General features: G+C 38.2%; 1 protein-coding gene and 1 pseudogene across 1 annotated transcript; one reads left to right on the top strand and one right to left on the bottom strand.

Moving 5' to 3' along the window:
• Positions 1-207: 207 nt before the first annotated feature.
• On the top strand, positions 208-15,578 carry LOC121602009 (dnaJ protein homolog 1-like). Its single transcript, XM_041930786.1, has 6 exons — positions 208-391; positions 953-1,176; positions 13,327-13,699; positions 13,772-13,994; positions 14,095-14,452; positions 14,687-15,578. The coding sequence occupies exons 3-6, from the start codon at positions 13,477-13,479 to the stop codon at positions 14,921-14,923; spliced, it is 1,041 nt and encodes a 346-aa protein (XP_041786720.1). The 5' UTR covers positions 208-391; positions 953-1,176; positions 13,327-13,476; the 3' UTR covers positions 14,924-15,578.
• A 2,545-nt stretch (positions 15,579-18,123) lies between these two features.
• LOC121602011 lies at positions 18,124-19,182 on the bottom strand (annotated as a pseudogene).
• Between the last annotated feature and the right edge of the window lie 1,876 nt (positions 19,183-21,058).

Below are 21,058 nucleotides of genomic sequence, written 5' to 3'. Positions count from 1 at the left end.
GATGTACGTTTTTGCATAGGTATTTCTCTGACTGATTATATACAAAATACAAAACACGATGTGTGTTGCTGTGGATCGGTAATGAACACTGTACAGCACACCAACAACATTCGTAACGAACGATTCCGACTACGATCGATGCGGTTTTATGCGATGCCCGCATCTGTTCACCACATTGGCTACGTTCGAGTAAAGGTTGAAGTCTGATGCTCAAAAACTGGCTTAGTCGAAGTGCGTGTTTCACGTTTAGTGTTTCACTCACTCTCTTCGTGTGCGGGTGCGGTGTGCGACATTACGAATGCTTCATCCTCCAGCGTCCATCAGTGGCGATCATCATCCTCAGTGTCAAGAGTGCCTTCTACCGCAACACGGAGAGAGTTATCGGTTGACGGTGGGTTTGTTTTGGTTATGTTTAGCATGTAAACGATTTTTCAAAACAGTGTTGTGATTTTCTAACGCAAGTAATACTCAGTATTTTGCAATTGTGTAACAAAATAATCAGTTATCGCATTCTCCGTACGCTCACAAACACAGTGACCGTCGCAGTTTTTGTGCGACGCAGGCGAACGTGATCACGTACGAAACGACGAAGATTGTAGCATCTCCAGAGAATATGAAAAAGGCCGCGAGTGCGTAACGCGCGGGGTTTCGCTCTTGCGCTGTTGTAAACATATAGCTGGGTTTTGGGACCTTGGTCGCAAAAACAATCAGCTACTGTACCAGTGTAACGGATAGTGAGATACAGTGAGGCCGGGTAGAGGTGTTTTAAGTGTTGTTATTGGGAATAGTCCAGTGTCAGTTAGAGGCGGTGGACAGGTGTGCGATGTGTATGTCAGTTTTAGCCGCTAGTTTTAAGTGATTCTAAACGGTGGCGCCAAAGATATTTTACGTTTTGCCTCGCTAATAGAAATTATTGCAACAAAAATAATTAACTGGGACTCTTTCCCTGTAGAGCTCATCCGAATAAGCAGTTTGCTCCTAACTCAACCACACAACTCGACAACTGAAAGAGCATACGCGCCAAGGCACAATCGATCTGGTCGGCTGGTTCGCAGTGTGACGTGATCGTTTGGCCTTGCCAAAACCTGCTTCGACTTTGCTGCAGAGGGGCAAGCAGCGGTACGCTCTTCCGTGACGCGAGTCAAAAAGCCTACGTCACTTTCGGCTTCAAAAAAGGTAACATACTACGACCAGACAGATCGTTTCACCATAGTCAAGTTTGTCACAGTGAGGGTTTTTTCGTCCCAAGGATGTGCTATGTTTTACATTACCATCCAGAGTTTCAATTTTGTCGGTTACTTTATATTGTTGGTTAATAGGGCGTGAAGCAGCAATCATCGGTTTGTTATAGGCCAGTAGTCGGTAGGTACACTTTGAATAGAAGGATTTACAGAACAAAGTGAAATTTGAAGCGATGATGTCATGGTGCAAACTTGTTTGTTGGTGAAAACTTGTAGTTATTAAGCATTTGTGTTCGGGACTACCTATCTAAATTGCTTACGTTATCAAAACAATTTTATGTATAAGAATGGTACCAAAAATACTGCTAATATGTTGCAAATAAACTAGACAGTTCTGGTACATCGAGAGTTTTTTTGCTCAGTTATCGTTAGGTTACTATTAATTTTGACAGAAATTTTCAGGGGCGTTCTCAGGTCACGGCGGGTTGACCCTAATCGATGTGATTCACGCTAAAGTTAGGCATAGTTTTATTTTTAGGTATAGTGAAACGAAGAGATGACTCTAATTTTAGAATCATTCCCATCTTTATCCCATGAACTCTAGGGAACGTGGTTGTTTATATGGATCTTTAGTCTAGTCGTTGAATTTGATAACATGTGTGTAGTGTTGAGGTTCGCGACGAAGATTATTTCTTTAAGCTAAATAGCCAGGTGGTTTGAATCCAGTAATAAAAGCGTGACTGTACGCTTCACGATTAATGGTCGGTCTGATTCTGGGTGTAGTGCACGCGTTTCTTGTTTTCTACCAATTTTGGGATGATGGTTATTGATTTGCGACCATGGGAGCAAATTTGAAAGCGATTCAGCATGTGTGGAAAGCCAACCACGCACGCTGGCTGGCATGGGATGTGTGTTTTGCGGCTTATTGGCTGCTTAGCATTCTAGCCATCGTACTGACCGCCAAACAAGCTGGTGATTTCAACCTTCTTTGTCATTTGGCGGGTGTGCGCGGCATGAGCATACACCCACTCGCACTCCCAACTGAAGCACACAGCTTCCTAAAGATACGGCGAAATGCTGTTTCCAAGCAAATTTTGAAAATTGAAAGAAACAACATGGGAGAAAATATGAACAAAAAAAAAAGTTTAAAAATTATGACCAGACCAAAGGTAACCTTACAATTCAGGGCGAGTTTTATTTTTGGAAATCGTACATTTTCTCTCACACAAATCTACAAGAGGCACAAATGCCGGTGATGGTATTTGTGGAACAAGCATCTGTAACGCTAGCAATATTACTTGGTTGGTTGTGTCGGTCATAGTAATAGTAACGGCATATGCGTAAGCCGAGGAAAGAATCAAAGATTGCTATACTGTGAAATTGTTGTTCTCAGTGTGTGTTAGCGCATGATTCCAGTTTTATTTGCATGCAAATTTCGATGTAATTTGTTAAAAGCCTGTTGGATCAAACGTAATCTACCCTTATAATATTTGTGGTTGTACGATGGATGTAATTATACTATTTTAAAAACTTATAGAAAAAATAATGCAGATGCTTATTTGAGAATATACTCTTAAAATTAAACATTTACATACACTTTTACATACACGTTTTGAGATGGGAATGCACGTGAATGTAGGGAAATAGCACACAGTTTTCATGATAAACATGCAAATACATTAAAAATAATAAATTTGGTAATCGTATAGGTATTTTTTATGAGTTTTGAGATAATGCACAATTTTGAGAAAAAAGTAGATATTTGTATATATTCTCTTTAGTAATGTCTGCTGTTTGCAATTGGTACACGCTCCTCGTGCGCGGAGGGACGGCATTGTGTATGTAGGACATTGTGAGAGAATATGCATTCTTGATAACCTTGACCCGAATGTGGTTTGCTTCTTGTCACCCCAGCCTCAATTATCCATGCGTTGCCCAACTCAACATATGCGGTTGGAATGTATAAGATCTCTTTTATCTTATACTTTTTTACAAACAAACCTCATACAATTGAATCCATATTTTAATTATAAAATGTATGTCCTTTAAAATTTAAACTTTTGTGTGTGTCTCAGCTATTTATATTCAAATGTAAAAAAAAGATGGCAAAATCGAGTTGCAGTATGTATAGCATTGTATAGTGAGTGCTTTAGTAGTTACGTTGCTATATTTTGAAAAGAGAAGTTTGTAGAACCATTTTGTACGTAGCCTTTTAAACATATTTATGTAAACATTATTTAACTGTTCTGATATGTTTACGAGTCTTTTTCGATATTTACTTATTTACTATTTACCCTGCTAGTTGACATCATTATATCAGCTGAATATTGTGAACTGCTTGACTTGACAGTCTTTATTTTGAAAACTGAATTTTTAAACCGACGGTGTGACAAATAACAAATTTACAGAATACAAATTACATAGCCAGTCCTAGTTATCGCTTGCAGTCATTTATTATAATAGTTTTTCATAAATTAAATCATTCATAAAAATGTCATGTGTGAACAGGAACGCTAATAGCACGGATTATTGATTTTGCTACCCGTTGCATTTTCAATAACCATCGGATATCCATCTATGAATGCTTAAGCTCTTGTGTGATACATACTGGACGATGGATAGCGAATAGCTACAGTTTCATTCAACATGGAATTTAGTATGACTGAGTTGTGAGCTCGTTTTGACGACAAAATTGCATTGCATTCGATATAGCAATGCAACAGAGCTAATATCGTCCGTAAAATTTACTGAGAGTACGACCGATTCTCCTCGTAATGGAAGACACTTGAGCGTGCAAGAATGGACAAAAGGCATGAATAAAAAAAGGATAATGCACAGACCGCTGGTAATCTGGTGGAGCTTAAAGGAACAGTATTGCAATCGTGCCATGGTTTTTGTACCGTAACGTCACGGATGGATTAACCTTAGGTAGTGAGAACGGATAAGTGGTCCAGTACACTTTGTACGATTATTTGCAGTAGATTTTCATACAAGTGATAAAAAAACAATCTCACTTTTACATGCACGTTTTGAGATGGGAATGCTCGTGAATGTAAGGAAATAGCGAACTGTTATTTAGCGTTCTAGTCTTTATCACTAAGGGTGTCACTTCCTATATCCAACTAAATGAGGTACTGAAGTGTTTAATGTATAATAAAATTGTGTATTTTTTTATTGTTCTACATGCATCGTTGTTTTTGATTGAAGGGGATAACAAAGATATTTTTGAACAACTACAAGAGTCTATAAATGTGCTCCATTTGCAGTGGTTGATGATTTAACACTAGGTTTACGGAACCCGTAAATTTGGCGAAATTTAAACTTTGAAGTGAAGTACTAACAAATACCTTTTGTTTAATCTTGATTTTTACTTTTTGTAAAACTATCATAACGTACTATGAGTTTGTAGCATATGTATTATATTCATAACTTCCATAGATTTTCAGATGCACTTGTGGTATACCTATCTCTACGGAATCCGTCAAATTGATGGGTTGATTACATCACAGTATCACAGTAGGGTAACTGTACCAGTTTTCGGCAGTGTACCTATTTTCGGCAGAGTAGCTAAAAACGTGAAATTCTGCACAAATGCGGTAAAAATTTTCACAAAATACAATTTTGTAGTGAAAGTGTACTTATTTGATATTCACATACGAAGTTTCACACCATTTCATTACGTATTTTCCAAAATATTAAATAAATTGTGCTTTTTTTCGGCAGCTTTGCTGTCAGCCAATCGTTCGGCAGGTTTTGTGATTAAGAGAATCAGAACAGTAAAACAATGAGAAAGTGGTGTATATTAAAGATTGTATGCTTATTTAATTTATTCTAACTTGTTCGGAATTTTAAAATCACGATAAACAGGTTAATTTTCACTTTAAATGCTGCCGAAAATAGGTACACAGTAAATGTTCATTTTTGACAGCTCAATGTTGTGGGCTCCTGCCGAAACTCGGAACAATAACACACATTGAATTTGGCTGAATATTCCTTTTAAAATTGATCAGAACACTACAATGCGTATGTCGACACATAATATGACCTTTCTTGTACCAAATATCACCAATTTTACGACAAACAATGCACTAACTTAAGAGAAAAATAAATATTTGTAAGCCAGTTCGCACCGTACGCTATAACCATCAAACTGTCTATGGCTGCTCTGTTTAAACGTCGCATCAAAGTGGCTGTCAAAACGGACCAAAATAAGCAACATAAAATTATTAATTAAAGTGCTTTTTAACATCAGTATTAGGAAAGTAAGAGTGTAAAATTGCTTTAAATTTTTTTTGTACATATTTACATAGATAAAAACATTTTCTGACCCGTATTCGCGCTGCCGAAAATAGGAACACAACCTGCCGAAAATAGGAACAAACTGCCGAAAATAGGAGCAAAAGCAATGTTTGCATTTTTACGAATATTTATGAAAAAGGGCTTTGAACCGGCAAATAAAAAATAGTGTAACATATTATGATAGTTTATCAACCAGAATAACATCACTTTCATGAAAAATAATAAAAAATGTTTATTTGTGAGCAGTTTTTGTGAAACTGCTGCACTAGCGTGCCGAAAACTGGTACAGTTACCCTATCACAGATCACTGTATAGGTTGATTACATTTAGTTTATTTGATTAAGCTGTTACATTTTTCAACAAAAGTAAATGTAGGATTGGAAGAGAACTATAAACCACTTATTACTTACTTACTTATCCGGCGCTACAACCGCTTTGCGGTCTGGACTGCCTCAGGAGTGTCCGAAACCGCTCACGGTCTCGCGCCTTCGTCTGCCAGTCCGTTATCCCGGATTTAATGGCGGACGCCTCCACGCCATCTTGCCACCTCAATTTGGGCCTACCACGCTCCTCTGTCCTTATGGACGGCCTAAAAACACTTTACGGACTCGGTCGTCCGTTTCCAAGCGTACAACATGCCAGCCACCGGAGCCTGGCGAGCTTGATACGCTGTACGACGTGAGGTCGCCGTACATCTCGTATAGCTCGTCATTATAGTGGCTCCTCCATTGTCCTTCCACACATACGGGGCCAAGTATCCTTCTGAGCATCTTCCTCTCGAACGCGGCTAAGAGGGTTTCGTCAGATTTGGACAGTGTCCATGTCTCAGAGGCGTATGTGAGTACCGGAACTGTATAGATACTAGATAGTCCGAGCTTCGTCCGTCGCGACAGGTTCTTTGAGGTGAACTGATTTTTCAGGCTGTAGAATGACCGGTTCGCAGCCAGTATCCTTGCGCGCAACTCAGTTTCCATGCTATTGTCGTTGCTGACCTTTAACCCAAGATAGGTGAATTGTGGGAAGACTTCAAAAGTGCGTTCACCTATCTGCACGTCACGCCTACGTAGATTCTGATTATTTGTTGGTAGGCCCGCTGATGTTGCCACCATCAGTTTGGTCTTTGCCTCGTTTATCTGCAATCCGAGACTCTCTGCCGCCTGCTCGATCCCTTGGTAGGCTTCTGCTACATAGGAGAGCCGTAAACCAATGATGTCTATATCATCAGCGTATGCCAGGATCAGGGTTGACTTATAGAAGATGGTTCCCGTAGTCTCCACCCTCGAGTCACGGATGGCCCTCTCTAGCGCCAGGTTGAATAAGAGACAAGCAAGCCCGTCCACTTGGCGCAGGCCTTTGGTGGTAGCAAAAGGTCCTGGGAGTTTTCCATCCACCCTTTCCTGGCATGTGACGTAGGTCATAGTCATTCTAACTAGCCTTATCAGATTGGCCGGGATTCGAAATAGCTCATAGCGTCATACAGTTTTACCCTGGCTATGCTATTATATGCGGCTTTGAAGTCAATGAAGAGATGGTATGTGTCGTGTTTGTATTCAGCCATCTTCTCCAACCACTTATTATCATTTAAAAAAATCAGGCATGGTTATACCACTTGTTTGAAAATCTTAAAAGTAATCATACAAAGTGTACTGGGCGACTTGTAGTGCAGTGTTAAATGAACACTAATAATCAACATGTTGATCACATAAAAACGCGTATAATGTAACGGCAATAGATTAAATACCGTTAAATTGAAAATAAGTTTCATTCAGCACAAAAAAACAAAAAGGTTAGTTTCCTTTGAAACGAAAAACAATAGAATAGCATCAGCTTGCCGTTGATCGTGTTCAAATGTATTGATCGTATTATTGATTATTTTTGACATTGCATCTAGTTGTATGTCACTGTAAATTAATAATTCTGTCTATATAGAAAATTGTTTCTCGGGCTACATAAACGGGTCTTATACCTGTATTAGACATTTTCTGCTTCTTATTCTTTTTGGCGTAACAAGTTATTAATTTATGCCGTGCTATACATGCTTTCGTAATTTATAAAATTCCACATAGCAGGATAGTCAGTCCCTGCAACGAGGAACGGTCTATTCGAGATTTGCCAAGATTAGTCAAACTTAGTAATTTTTTTCCGATTATAAATTATGTCTATATGTAAACTAATCTCTAAACATAACGAGAAAGAATTAAATAAGAAATAATAATCAATTTCACAATAACATTCCCCCCCCCCTCCCACACATTGTACAGAATTCCAATATAAAATTGGAATTGAATTAAGTTTTCTTACTCTGTAAGAAATGCAATTGATAGATAATGTACATGTTTACAATCATCATAAAGACTAGAAAATATAATAAAGTACTCCATAATAGTGGTGGTGTTTCAAATCAAATCCAATTATGATTGTTTCATAAATGTTTCTTGTTAGCTCTTCAAAATAACATGTATGATAAAATAAAGTAATGAAAAAATGTATGAATTATAATAACTTCCTAAGGTGGAAAATGAATATCAAACTGTATCACATTTCTCTCACTGGCTCTAGTGATACACCAGTTCACGAGAAAGGCTTGAAGTATTCGGACTTGATTTTCCAAATTAACTAGTAACCTGTCAATAGCGGTCTTTTTATTCGAAAGCCAAGACCGGTCAAGTGTACTGATTTGAAATTGGTGGGGTGCAGGCTAGGGGCTACAAGACTTTGTAACAAATTGTCCACAGAACAGATTTGTTTGCACAGCCGATGAATTGGAAGAGGCGGTGGCGAGTTGCAGAGAGATATGCTTGTTTGCTGCGATATATCATTGATCGTTAATGGAAGCTTTGTAAACCTAGTAGAGCAAAAGTGCAACGGGTCATGTGCCTTATGTGCGTCCTTAGACGATGAATCAAAAAGGTGCGATGGTATGCGGCGACCTAAACCCTTCTGCTAATTGATATGTATTCTCACTTGTAGTAGAGTAGCGATAGCGATCAAACCATGTTCATATGGTTCGTTTGGTTATTCGCATCTGGTTTGGATATAGTGATATGCTGTATTTGCGATGTGAAGCTTGTCACTTAGCAAGGGTATCACAGGACTGAAGTGCTGCGCAGAGTAAGGGTGGTGAACGAGTTTTGGTGTGTGCAAGCGTTACGACCATGGCCGCACTGGTAGGAGCCAGAAGAGGCCAGGGTGACACGATGCAATACTAAAAATTCCGTTACCATTTATGGTCAACATCTTCACAATCGATTTTGTGTCAAACAGCACAATTCGCATACAGACATGCACAAACACATGATAATTGCATGTAGATATGTTCCATACCTATGCGTGCGCCATCAGTTCATGCGCGGCAACCAGCATCGAATCGAGTCCATCGGTTGGACGGTGGTTGAAATATCATCTTTTTTACCAAACGTGTTGGGAGTCATAGACGAAAGGGAATAAAAACGAGTCTCTTCTAAATGGTGAGACATGAAGTAATGCTCCTCGATCGTCCGATCTGATCAGAGCTGTGCTCCGTTCCGTTGTGTTCAAGTTGTTGTATGGCAAGCATATGACGATCATGAAGGTAGCGTGGGGAACATTTGATACTTGGAGTAAGCTTCTTTTTGGGGAGGTGTGATTGGTTTCCTTTTTGGGGAAAAGCGAATCGAAAGAAGTTTAGTTTTTCAACCAGGCGGCTTTGGAACGGCCTGTGTGCTTTGCTCGAAACGATCATGACTAACTCTGATTCCAGCATCAACGAAATGGCAGCCTGTTTGCCTTAGGTTGGCGATGTTGCGTTTTTAAAGGTAGATGATCTTCAATTATTGCCTTTTCAATGATTCGATATGCACTTTTAAGTTATTATCATGCCTGACGATGAAATAATGATACTAAATGAAGGGTTTGTAGTTCTTCATATGTTGTAGTTCTTGTTTAACAGCTCAGGCGTATAGTTTATGAAAATAGGATAAAAATATGCATAATATGCTCTCCATAATTGTAAGATTTATGCGGTAGATTTACTTGTTTTTTTTAGAATATATAAGTTTGAAGCAATGCTATATGGATCAAGCCATATTAAATATATCTGATATATTTGATTTAATATAGAATATCAGTTTGCTTTGCAACTTTTGGTTTTCTTTCAATTGAGAAGGAGATAATTATTTTATAAGTTATTTATACTTTAAAGTGTTTCTTAAGTATAAAGTGTTTATATTATTTAAGAATGTATGCTGAATTAAATGTTGATCAGATGTTGGTGAAATGAGATATCTGTCAAAAGGGCAAAAAATAACTTAGCTTACTCATAAAAGTCGATCAGATCAATAAAAGTAGACCATAAAAGTGTTTGAGGCAGTCCCTCGGTATAGTTGTTAACAACATGCCTGTGGTGGGTTCAAGCCTTGTATCGGCCGTCCCCTGTAGCAAGGGTTGACTACCCGGGTATGAGGTACATTAATAAGTCTCGATAGTCTTTAATAAGCCAGCATTATCGCGAAGGTCGTTACCTAAATGAAGAAAGAAAGTGTTGCTTTGGTTGAATGTTTGCAATGTAGTACTATAAAATTTAGAACGAATCAAAATAGTATAGACAACAGATTTAAATTTGGGGATTTAGTTCAATCTTTAAAAAAAGCGTGAGATTCAGGTTATGTAGCAATATAATAAGACCACTTTATACGAATAGTATCATTTGTAAACTTGTAAGACATGTTGGATGCCTTGGTTTAACGAGTCTCAAAGTATAGCCACATATTGTTGCTTATGGATTGTCCTCGCTTGTACTGGTAATCAAAATTTTCTCGCGAATCCTTTCATGGATGCTGATATCGTCGAGACGTGAAACTTGTTTCTCAAAATTTATCTCGATGGCTGACACGTTCGCTGAACGTTATAGAGTGTGGCAAAAAAAAAAAACAATAAAAAACGGACCAGCTTCTCAACTGACCGTCTTTGGACACCGTACTAATATGGAAAAATGTGTTGGATTATCATTCATATCTATTGACTGATATGGTAAAAGCCACTCGTCACCCAATGGTGCAGCAGTGCCATATGGCAATCACTTATGACATATTGCCAACTAAACAATAAAGGACAGTGGGAGATTGAGCGTTGTAAGACAGATGCCTTTGCCCGGCTATAACTACAACATCTTGTTATGGTTTGATGGGAACCATGAATGGTGTAAAATCAAATTTACACTTTTCGCAACACTTTTCGATGATCGTGGACTAATTCATTGAAATTTAGTTTAACAGTAATACGAGGCTACAATATTAAAATGTAGGTATAGTTTATTATTCTTCTTTTTTGCATAGGGACATATGTAGTCATGGTGGCCCATACAGACTTCCAAGGCTTAATAATAGCATGCAGAGGAATATTCAGATATTAGAGGAAAATGGGATCTATGAAGTGGCATACATTCATGATCGTAGATCGTGTAATAATAAAGCAACGTAATAAGTATTATCTTATCCATTTAAATCAGCGGTTTTCAACTGGTGAGGAATTTCTCCCAAGAAATGTTGGAGAATTTTAACTTGTAGGGGGGGGGGGGGGAGGGGTAAATTTATTTATCAAAATTTCGCTAAATACCATGTGTGGCGACGCTCTCCCCTCGCTCATGAACTTGTGAGTGGGGAATTAAATCCTACATGCACTCTACATGGGGGAAAACTACAAAAAGGTTGAAAACCACTGATTAGATGTACCAATTCCCTACTCTGTAGGTTGCGAATGTGTATTTACTTATTTATAAATAATATTAGTTTAACGTTTTTACAGCTTATCACAGCATAAGTTGAATTCTTTCTTATTTGTTCTTGGGCATAACGGCCTACGTGTTAAGGCGTCTAAAACTTTTCACGTCGCGGGCCACATTGTTTCGCAAATAAAGTTGTTGAGGGACGCCTTGAGCATACTGTGTGAATGTTTAAATCTTGTTTGATAAGAAAATGCGAAGTAAAAATTCAAATTTGTACAGGTATAAAGCTGCACCAAAACCTGACTTATTTAATTATATAATTAATTTACTTTTTTGGACATGGAGGGGCGATCAAACCCAAAAATAGTAACTAATCTTTTTAACCTTTGGCTTTCGCATGCGAATTACATGCCGTAGTTTGGAGACCCATGGAATCTATCATGCAGATGTCCCTATTGTTATAAAGAATCTGTATACGTTGCTTCTGAGGTGGAAGGTGGAATTCTTCCGTCTAAAAGAAAATATATTGCCATTTTTGTAAACTGTATTCATTAGATAGAACATTTAACATTCTTTTTACACAAAAAACTATTTTTGAGTGTCGAATAGTTAAAATGTAGTATGATTAAGAAATATGATATGATAATTATAAATAACAATATAATTAACATTATATTGTTACTAATTAACAATACCAATACTACGTACGGCAAATATTTTAATTCAGTCATTCCTTTTTTATGGCTTGTAAGAAAGCCGAAATAGGAGCAGTTCAAAATATATTGGCAACTGAAAGGCAAACAAACTTAAATTATACATTGAAAGCGACTAAACTCATACGGCTAAAACCATGAATCACAAGTCTCGTCTCTGTTTTTCGGTGAATGGTATTGTGTTTACAACATTCAAATTGAATGGACAAATGCGGTTGAAGTTAAGGTGAGACTTTCGAACAAGGGGTTCTAAAAAAATAAATACAAACAAGTACAATTATTGTCAGAGATGAGCACGTTGTTTTGATCTTGAACCTGATGAACTGTCTGAGACTGTGACCATTTTAGCAAGGAAGTAGAATGAAATTGCTTTTCTCTTCAATACGGCACAAAGTCATGGACAGATCAGACTCTGATCAAGTAGCCCTGAATCACCAAGCGATAGGTGTAAATGAAATAACTGTGAGTTGGACGAACACTTTCGAGGACTGCGACACTCAATCCGTTGACCATGCCCGGCAGAGAATGGTTTCAGAATTCAACTCATCTTTCAGACGCTGCCGACTGAGATATTGTTATTTCACACACTTTACGGTGGATTGGTTTTACATGGGATAGAATGCGAGATACGTTGCAATAACGCGAAACCTTTACGGCGTGCGCAGACGTACACGCTGCGCGAAAACCTGACTTCGAAGCGTTTTGGTGTTAGTACTTTAGTATTTCGGATGCGCGCGTCAAATGTATTGAGAGCTTAGTTTGTGGTAGTTCAATCGAATGCGAAGAAGGTAGTGGTAAATATATTCTGTTTATAGGTTGATGGGTACTGTATGTATATACAACCAGGCATTGCCCATATCAAGGATACATCAAGTACATTTACATTTCCAGTATATATTTCACTGGACCTGTTTCCTGAAGCCTAGCAATGTGCAGTGTTTTTAAATTGTCTTGAATTGAAAATGTATCGTTAAACAGCATTTGGCTGTTGGTGGAAGCGTGTACCTTTTTTTCTGTCGCAGTTTCTTGTGATCAGTGGAAGTTATTTTAGAGTGTAAATACGGGACTCGTCATGTTTAATAGTATTTATAAAATTTAAAACAATTGTTTTCGATAATAAGGGTGCTCAAATGTGGTTATTCATCGTGAGGTAGAACAATATAAACTTGAAGAGAATCTTTTTGGAATTTGACAATCGGATTTGTGATTTACACGAATACTTAAATATTTGTCCGAAAATGGTATATATTTCACATATATATTTTTAAATGGAATAGACATTCCTGAAATTTATTCTGATAGTTTCTATTGTTTTGCTTTATTTGGGCATTCTCCAATGAATTGATTGAAGTTGATGAATTGTAGCATTTTACTTTATGTGACATTTGCAGGTTGTGTTGAAGTAATTACAATTTTTTTATTTTTTTTATAGGATCACTCTTGTTTGTGCAACGTCGTGCTAACACATATTCAAACAACATTTAAAAGTTAATTTCATTCTGTGAAAGTAAAACATTGTAGTGAACAAACTGAAGTGTTATTCTAATTGTTGGTAAAGGCTCGTCGGTTCAAAATAGGTGCCATGGGGAAAGATTATTACAAAACTCTCGGTATTCCAAGAGGGTCGACGGATGAAGACATCAAAAAAGCTTACCGAAAATTAGCACTAAAATATCACCCAGACAAAAACAAATCACCTGGGGCAGAGGAGAAGTTTAAAGAAGTTGCTGAAGCATACGAAGTGTTGTCCGATAAGAAGAAACGTGAAATGTATGATAAATTTGGTGAAGATGGATTAAAAGGACGTAAGTTATTCTTAATTTGTGATGTTGAAGTCTTAAATTACAACAACTATTGATTTATCCGTTTTTGTACAGGAGCTTCCAATGGCACATCAAACTCTTCACAAAACTTTACTTATGAATTCCATGGAGATCCTAGAGCAACGTTTGCACAGTTTTTTGGATCGAACAACCCGTTTGGATCATTTTTCGATATGCACAACGATAGCTTATTCAATAGCAGTATTTTCAATGATGACGATTTCTTCACACCATTCAGTGGTTTGGGAAACCGGCACGGTCTAGGAGGTGCTTTTAGGTATGATTTGTTTGATTAAATTGTGTTTTGTTTGTTTGTTTCAAGAGTAATATTGCATATAAAACATACTGCTAATTAATCATGTTAATTTGTCGCTCAGGTCACACTCCTTCAACGTTCACTCACCTCTCAAAAAGGAGAAAGTACAGGATCCACCAATCGAGCACGATCTGTACGTTACGTTAGAAGAGATTTATCATGGCTGTGTGAAGAAGATGAAAATTTCACGTCGCGTCCTTCAACCGGACGGTACTTCGAAAAAGGAGGACAAATGCGTGAGCATATCCATTAAGCCTGGGTGGAAGTCAGGTACAAAGGTCACCTTTCAGAAGGAGGGCGATCAAACGAAAGGCAAAATACCTGCTGACATTGTTTTCATCATACGCGACAAACCTCACGTCTGGTTCCGGCGCGAAGGAAGTGATCTGCGGTACACCGCTCGCTTGACACTGAAACAGGTATGTATATGGCAATTTTCTACAATTACAACTCTACCTCGTAATTTTCTGTTTTTCTGACAAATAACTGTTTTCGTTAAATATAAAAAAATTGTGAATTGCTTAAAATATGTATACTTGAAGTGTTATTTACATAAGACTTATCAAATGACACGTTCTAGTTGCTGTTGCCATAATCATTGTTAGAAAATATGTCAAAATTTCCTTTGTGACATTTGTTTGTTTTTATTTCAGGCTCTCTGTGGAGTAATATTTGAAGTGCCCACTATGACAGGAGAAAAGCTACGAATTAGTACAAAGCAAGAAATCATCAAACCTAACACGGTTAAGCGTATACAAGGTTATGGACTACCATTTCCGAAGGAACCATCGCGGAAGGGGGATCTGCTCGTAGCATTCGATATTAAATTTCCTGATAAGCTCAGTACTTCGGAAAAAGAAATGCTTAACGATATGCTTCCCAACTCGTAGTGTTAACACCGTTCCAACACGTTTGATTCATTTGATTTGCCTTCTCTCACACATGTAGACTAAATACATCATCAAGAATGTGATGTATGTACTAGAGCATGTGTATCATACCATCGACACAACAGACCATGCGAAACATTTGTATATAGTGCCATTCTAATGCAAGCTACTACTACTATTCGAATCGTACATGTGTACGAAACTAAGCAAAATTTGACTGGAATGCGAACTAGTACTAGCAATGATTGTTATGGGAGAAATAATAACTTTTGCATGCGGTTGCTCATTTGGTGAGTTACAAGCTTATGAAGCGGGATAGAGTTTTTCACTAAATTTGAAATATTGTACAGCAATTCGAGACAAAAAAATAAATTCAACAAACTCAACAAACAATCATAGTGGAGATTGTACAGCTTCTGTGCATCGGCTAGAATTGTGTTGAATGAAAGTGTCTCAATGATAGTTAAAGAATCATGTTGATACTTTAATATACCATTGGGTACCTGGGAAAAACGTGAATGTGAAGACGAAAACTTCATTTGCAACAAGTACTGTAACAATTGTTGTAAGCTCTGAGTTATATAGAAAAAAAAAACACACTAATTTATGACAATGAACTCGCGCTATCAGAATAAAACAATAAATAAATGATTCATTTTTTGTTAGCAGTCTATGTTTAATCTCCTCTTTGCATAGTCCTCTTTGGTCAGTCACCTCAAACCCAATCGAATTTGTTAGCGTTCAACCACAGGATCATCGATGCCATGACATCAAGGCTGCCTTTGCAAGCGTCCTTCACTCCTTGCTGCTTTCCAAGCTCCAGGCGTTTGGTTTACCCGTGCAACAGGCTTTGCTTCACGATGTTTCATTTCATTTTGGTGCGGTCGGTTTTGCCATATGCTTCTATTGAGCTATGTCTTTCAGCTGCTCGCCTCCTGATTCGCACACAGTCCATCCTGCACAAACTTACGTGGTTTGCCGAACGCTACTGGAGGGACTATGAGAAACGCTGTGCGCTGCTAGGCCTCGAGTCGTTGAAGCAATGAAATTGCAATTCTAAGAGGCTGTAAGAGTGCGGGACTCTTCGACATTCAGATCGACCCGTCGGTGCTACTCTCTGGTCTTAACGCACACGTTCCACCGCGATCGCTCCTAGGTCTGCTAAGTCGTTGTTATGGTTTAGTTGTAATCCATTGTTGTACGTATGTGCCTTGAATTTAACGCCGTTTGTAATTTCAAGAGGGCTTGCTAACTTTAAAATAAAGATCAAACATCAAATATCAAGTAGTAAACAATAACTATCAACTCATAATAAACTACAGTGAACCCTCTCTTATTTGAGAGGCGATGGGACTGTCGAATAAGAGGGGTTTTCAAATTACAGAGGTTTAAAGTGAATGAAAGGTCCATACAAACAAGAAAGAGACAGAACATTTAGTATGCAGCCTTAACTGTTGCTATAGGAAACTGCGAACAGAATCGCTATTTTGAGCATACATCTTTCATTAACCATGGCAACACCATACTCAAATAAGAGGGACACAGATTTCAGAGGTTTTCCAAATTAGAGAAACAAAAATGTACTGGAAATCAAGGGACTGTGCAAAATGTTCAAATAAGAGAGGTTTTTCAAATTGGAGAGGTGTCAAATAAGAGAGGGTTCACTGTATTCCCCTGCTCATCATCCTAATCACAGTAGGTGACCGCTTACTGGATGTGTTTTAACTGGAGTGAACCATCCGGAAATTCATCGTGCATTTTTCTCACAAATTTTGAGTTTTTAAGTACGTTTTCTATTTATTTACGTCATCGCGAGAATTACTATACTTTATATCAAAACAAAATAATAAAAAAAAGTTTGATATGTTCGTTCAAGTCAACGCATCTAAGAATAATCGTGTCATGGAAACGCAAAACTGTTCGCGAATCTTGTTTTGACAGTGGAAGGGAAACGATTCGCCATCAAACAAACGTTCCGTGGAGAACTACCGACTCGGCATTTTGCACTTCTTTTCTATTACCAATAAGAGCAATTAGAATGTTTTGTGACAGGATTCAATCCAAAGATCTCATTTATCATTCGCACCCTGGTTATAAGCATTGAACGGTATGCGTATTCTACGTTTTTGAGAATAAAATCTAATCGGCACAATGCTTAGTAAAAAATAAAAAGAACTTTTCAGATCCAGGAACATATTCTGAGCTGTTTCATGACTAATAAGCATTTGGTTTCTCTGGTAGAACTGTAGCAAACGGTAGTGATTAGTGGTTATGGAATGACAAACAATGAAAACGTTTATGAATGTTCTTTGTTTATAGTGTCCTTTGGTCTCCATGAGTGATTGAGTGCAAGAAATTGTAGGATTACACGTATATTTGTAAACACTTTTCATGAAACTGTTAAAAGCGAACCGAAAATGACTATCTAGCAATGGGATCTGCATCGACGTGTTCTCTTTCAAAAACCATGGCAAGTTTCGCGATCGGTCGTTACATGCCAGGATGCTGTATGCGTATGCGCCAAAATCTACTATACCTAACTAAGTTAAGCGACAAAATTTCTTTTCATTGTCCATTGTTGCACTTTTGTTTGTTGCAATAACAGGTTGGTGCGTTGGTGCATCATCGGCATTGGCTGGATATATTTTTTGGCCTACGTAAGTAAGTTAGCAAAGAGTAAAGTGCTGTTCAAAGTTATGCTAATGAGTAAATTTTCAATTATTAAACTGCATGCTCTAAAATTAGCGACATGATTCTATTTGCAAGTAAGTACTATACTCATGTTACAAAAGAAAGGTCCAATCTATCACATTTCTTGTCAATTCGGTGGATAATGATTTATTTACCGAATTGTTATAACTCGCCATAAATAATGACATAGGAGATGTGTGCTTTCACAAAAATAGACATTAAAGGCAAACATTGCCCATGTTTTTTTTCAGTAAAATTTTGTTTGTAAATGTATGTAAAAGTAATTTTATTTTTTTTTCGCAAATTTTTAAATTGTATATAGAATTCTCTAATAGTCATTGTGAATAAATTGTACACTTGAGAGCAGCCAAGATTTCACAAGATAAAATTTCTGCGGATGATCGCGAGCTACGTAAAATTGAACTAACAACTCGAACGCGTGAGAGAACTTTCGATCAAATTGTAATTCTTAGAAAAATAACAACTAACTTTAAATTAAACAAACTTTGTTTAAAGATGTAAAAACAGTTTTATTAAACAATTGGAATGGGGAGTATTCATATGACACATTTAGCGGAAACCACTAAGTGTGCATAACTAATGAGCTTTTGGTAGAGTTCCTTGCGTTCTAAGCTTAGATGCCAGATTGCTCCCGAATCCAGTTACGGAAATGGGTGGTGCGTACATAACCGGAAGGAAAACCAAGTTCACACCCAGCGGCAGCAACGAAGGACACCACACCAATCTGGACGGATTGGCCGTTTTCATTGACAGTCAATGGGCCACCAGAGTCTCCGTTACATGTGCCCTGGTTTGGAGCGTCGCGACCGACCGCACAGACAGTGGAGTCGATGATGGTTGCCGAACCATACGTTCCCATGCACTGGATGTTCGAGATAATGTTCAAGTGAACAAAGTTGAGGTTAGGGGAGATGGCGCCACTTGCGTCACTGGTACGTCCGAATCCGGAAACGGTAGCTTCACGGTTAAGGAATGTCTCTGATAGATTTGCTTCGGGAAGAGCAACGACCTGAATGTTGCCGCCTAGTGGCATGGGTTCGTTCAAGCGGATCAGACCAATGTCGTTGTTTAGATTGCTAGGGTTGTAGTTTGGATGGATGATGATCAAATTGGAGGTACGCACGGTACCTCCTGAGTTATTTTGGATCGATCCAGCGCGGACTGTGAACTGGGAGATTCCCACTTGACAATGAGCAGCTGTTAGGACCCATTCAGCCGAGATGAGGGATCCGCCGCATGCCAGACGGCCATCGCCGACTAGAAATACTGGTACGGGAACTGACCGAGCGACGCTGGGAAACCGTTCACGATACGCGAACTACGAGTAGCTTCACGAAATGGAACGATCGATTGGTAGCTGATCTCGCGAGCCTAACGATAGTGGAGGTGTGCAAAATTAGTTGGTCATATCTTAACGTTTGGGTTGGAAGTCTTACCTGGACCGCGGCCAAGCACGCCAAAACGACGACGATGAACAGTTTCATTATAAGTACCGACCCCTCCAGGAAGTTGAGTTATTCTGTTACTGTTTCTTCTCTTATATATACGTACCGTGCGTCATCCACTCAATGGGTGTTTGTATTACGTGATGAAAGGGAACTTTGCGATATTGATTTGATATCAGTAGTGACGTTTTCGTTGGTAGATAAGATATTAAACCAGTGTAAAACAACCTTTGCAGGATGACCAAGCAGAGGCTGAGTTTAAATCTACAGATATTTTCAATATTATTGCATGAAGATTTTGGTTTTGTTGTGGTTGTTTTTTGTGTGTCGTATGGAACGAACACGGTTTATTGATCTGAAGAGGACTTTGAAATCTTATCACATTTTTAAGGAAATCAGAAAATTGAGGACCATTCCACCCGACGGTCATGTTTATTGCTGGATTATAATGAATGACAAGTTAAATTACATCGTTCATAAGTAGTCCCAATCACAACCTTTGCCGATGGGAGTGGAAGGGCGTGTGGTATGTAGACTGTTGTAAAATTTATGGCATGAATACTCGGTACCATTATCATTGACCAACACAAGTGATACATTTCTTTCGACACACCAGGTTGAACGGATAACTCAAAACCCCAATCAGTAAGTTACATTATTTGATAGCAGTTAAAATCCTTGGTACTGAATGAAATGTAGAATATCGCGGAATTCATAATACTCGTAGCAAGAAATGACTGCATGAAATGATTAATGATATAAATTAGCTCATACCGTCACGTACATCCGGGGTTTTCGAGAACAATTGTACAGTGTGTGTTTTAAAAGCAACAACTTACTTCTATTGATTTTTATCTTAAATTGACTTCAAGAAAATGCGATTCTTTGTCGGACAATTATTGATTTTTGCATCGTTGCTACCTTTCACCCTCGAAAAACAAAAGCATTTACGATATGCTGCTGAATCGTCGCTCTTCATCCAAGTCATCTTACGTTCAATGTACCCAGGGACTAGAACATTGAAAAATGTATAATTTATGCCAATTTTATGCTTTTTTTTTCTGCTGAACCAATCTCTTCTCAGTTTCAGGACAAAGTACTAGAAGTGGGGAGAATCGACGATATTGAAGGAATATAAAGATCTAACGCCCTTATTCGCTCTGTTGGGCGGTATGTGCAGGCTCGAGATTGCAGAAATAAAGGAGAGAAAGGAGAAAACGCTGGATCAGGCGCCCTGTACAAGATAGGAAAGGGAGCAAACGAATTCTTGTCGAAGTCGTAGCTCTCATGTATTATGCATTAATTTGTAAAGTGGAAGAAAGAATGAGACAGAACATTGCGTTGGTGACGGGATTTTTATTGAATTTCGGTGTTGATCCGCGACCAAAGAGCGACCGCCAGTGTATGTCTGATGGATGCATCCGTATGCTTGAGCATTGCTTTTGAGAGGCTTTTCTGGATTTCACATTAGTCCTAGGTGAAGCTGCACAATGATGGTAACATAGAGCATTTCAAACGTGTTTAACCGTAATGTTATTACAACTTCGGTGGGTTGGGTATTTTGTAAATACAGTCTGTTTTTTAAAATGTTGTTTATAAACTTTTCACGAGGAATGTTACAAAATTTGTATTATGTAGCATTATTTCCTGTCTCTGACTATACGTAAAAATATACTAAATTGCTCTTCCTATAATCGAACAAGAGAACGTTGTGTATTCAGCTTATTCAATTATATTCGGTCCGTTTCTGGCATCTTATCTTCAATGGCACGACCGTGCTACGGTTTGCTTACTTTTGATTTGATAAGTGGCTTGTGATATATATTCATTACACATTAATTTGAATGACAATTTAGACGTCCCATCGCAGTGGGGTTCCTTTTTATTGCAATAGAGGAAGGGGCAGAGAAAATTGCGATGAATAAAATTGAAGGGGACGCACAATTCCATTTCACCTTCTCAATAATAGAGAAACGCA

The sequence above is a fragment of the Anopheles merus genome, unplaced genomic scaffold (genome assembly GCF_017562075.2).
Source record: "Anopheles merus strain MAF unplaced genomic scaffold, AmerM5.1 LNR4000266, whole genome shotgun sequence".
Classification (NCBI taxonomy): Eukaryota; Metazoa; Arthropoda; class Insecta; order Diptera; family Culicidae; genus Anopheles; species Anopheles merus.
This window is presented reverse-complemented; position numbering and strand designations above follow the sequence as displayed.

What these genes read in the sequence shown, in the direction of transcription:
- LOC121602009 (XM_041930786.1), top strand. Translation starts at nt 13,477, where the DNA reads ATGGGGAAAGATTATTACAAAACTCTCGGTATTCCAAGAGGGTCGACG. An exon ending in GGTCTAGGAGGTGCTTTTAG is followed by an intron (nt 13,995 to 14,094) that starts GTATGATTTGTT and finishes TTTGTCGCTCAG; the next exon opens with GTCACACTCCTTCAACGTTC. An exon ending in CTCGCTTGACACTGAAACAG is followed by an intron (nt 14,453 to 14,686) that starts GTATGTATATGG and finishes TTTTTATTTCAG; the next exon opens with GCTCTCTGTGGAGTAATATT.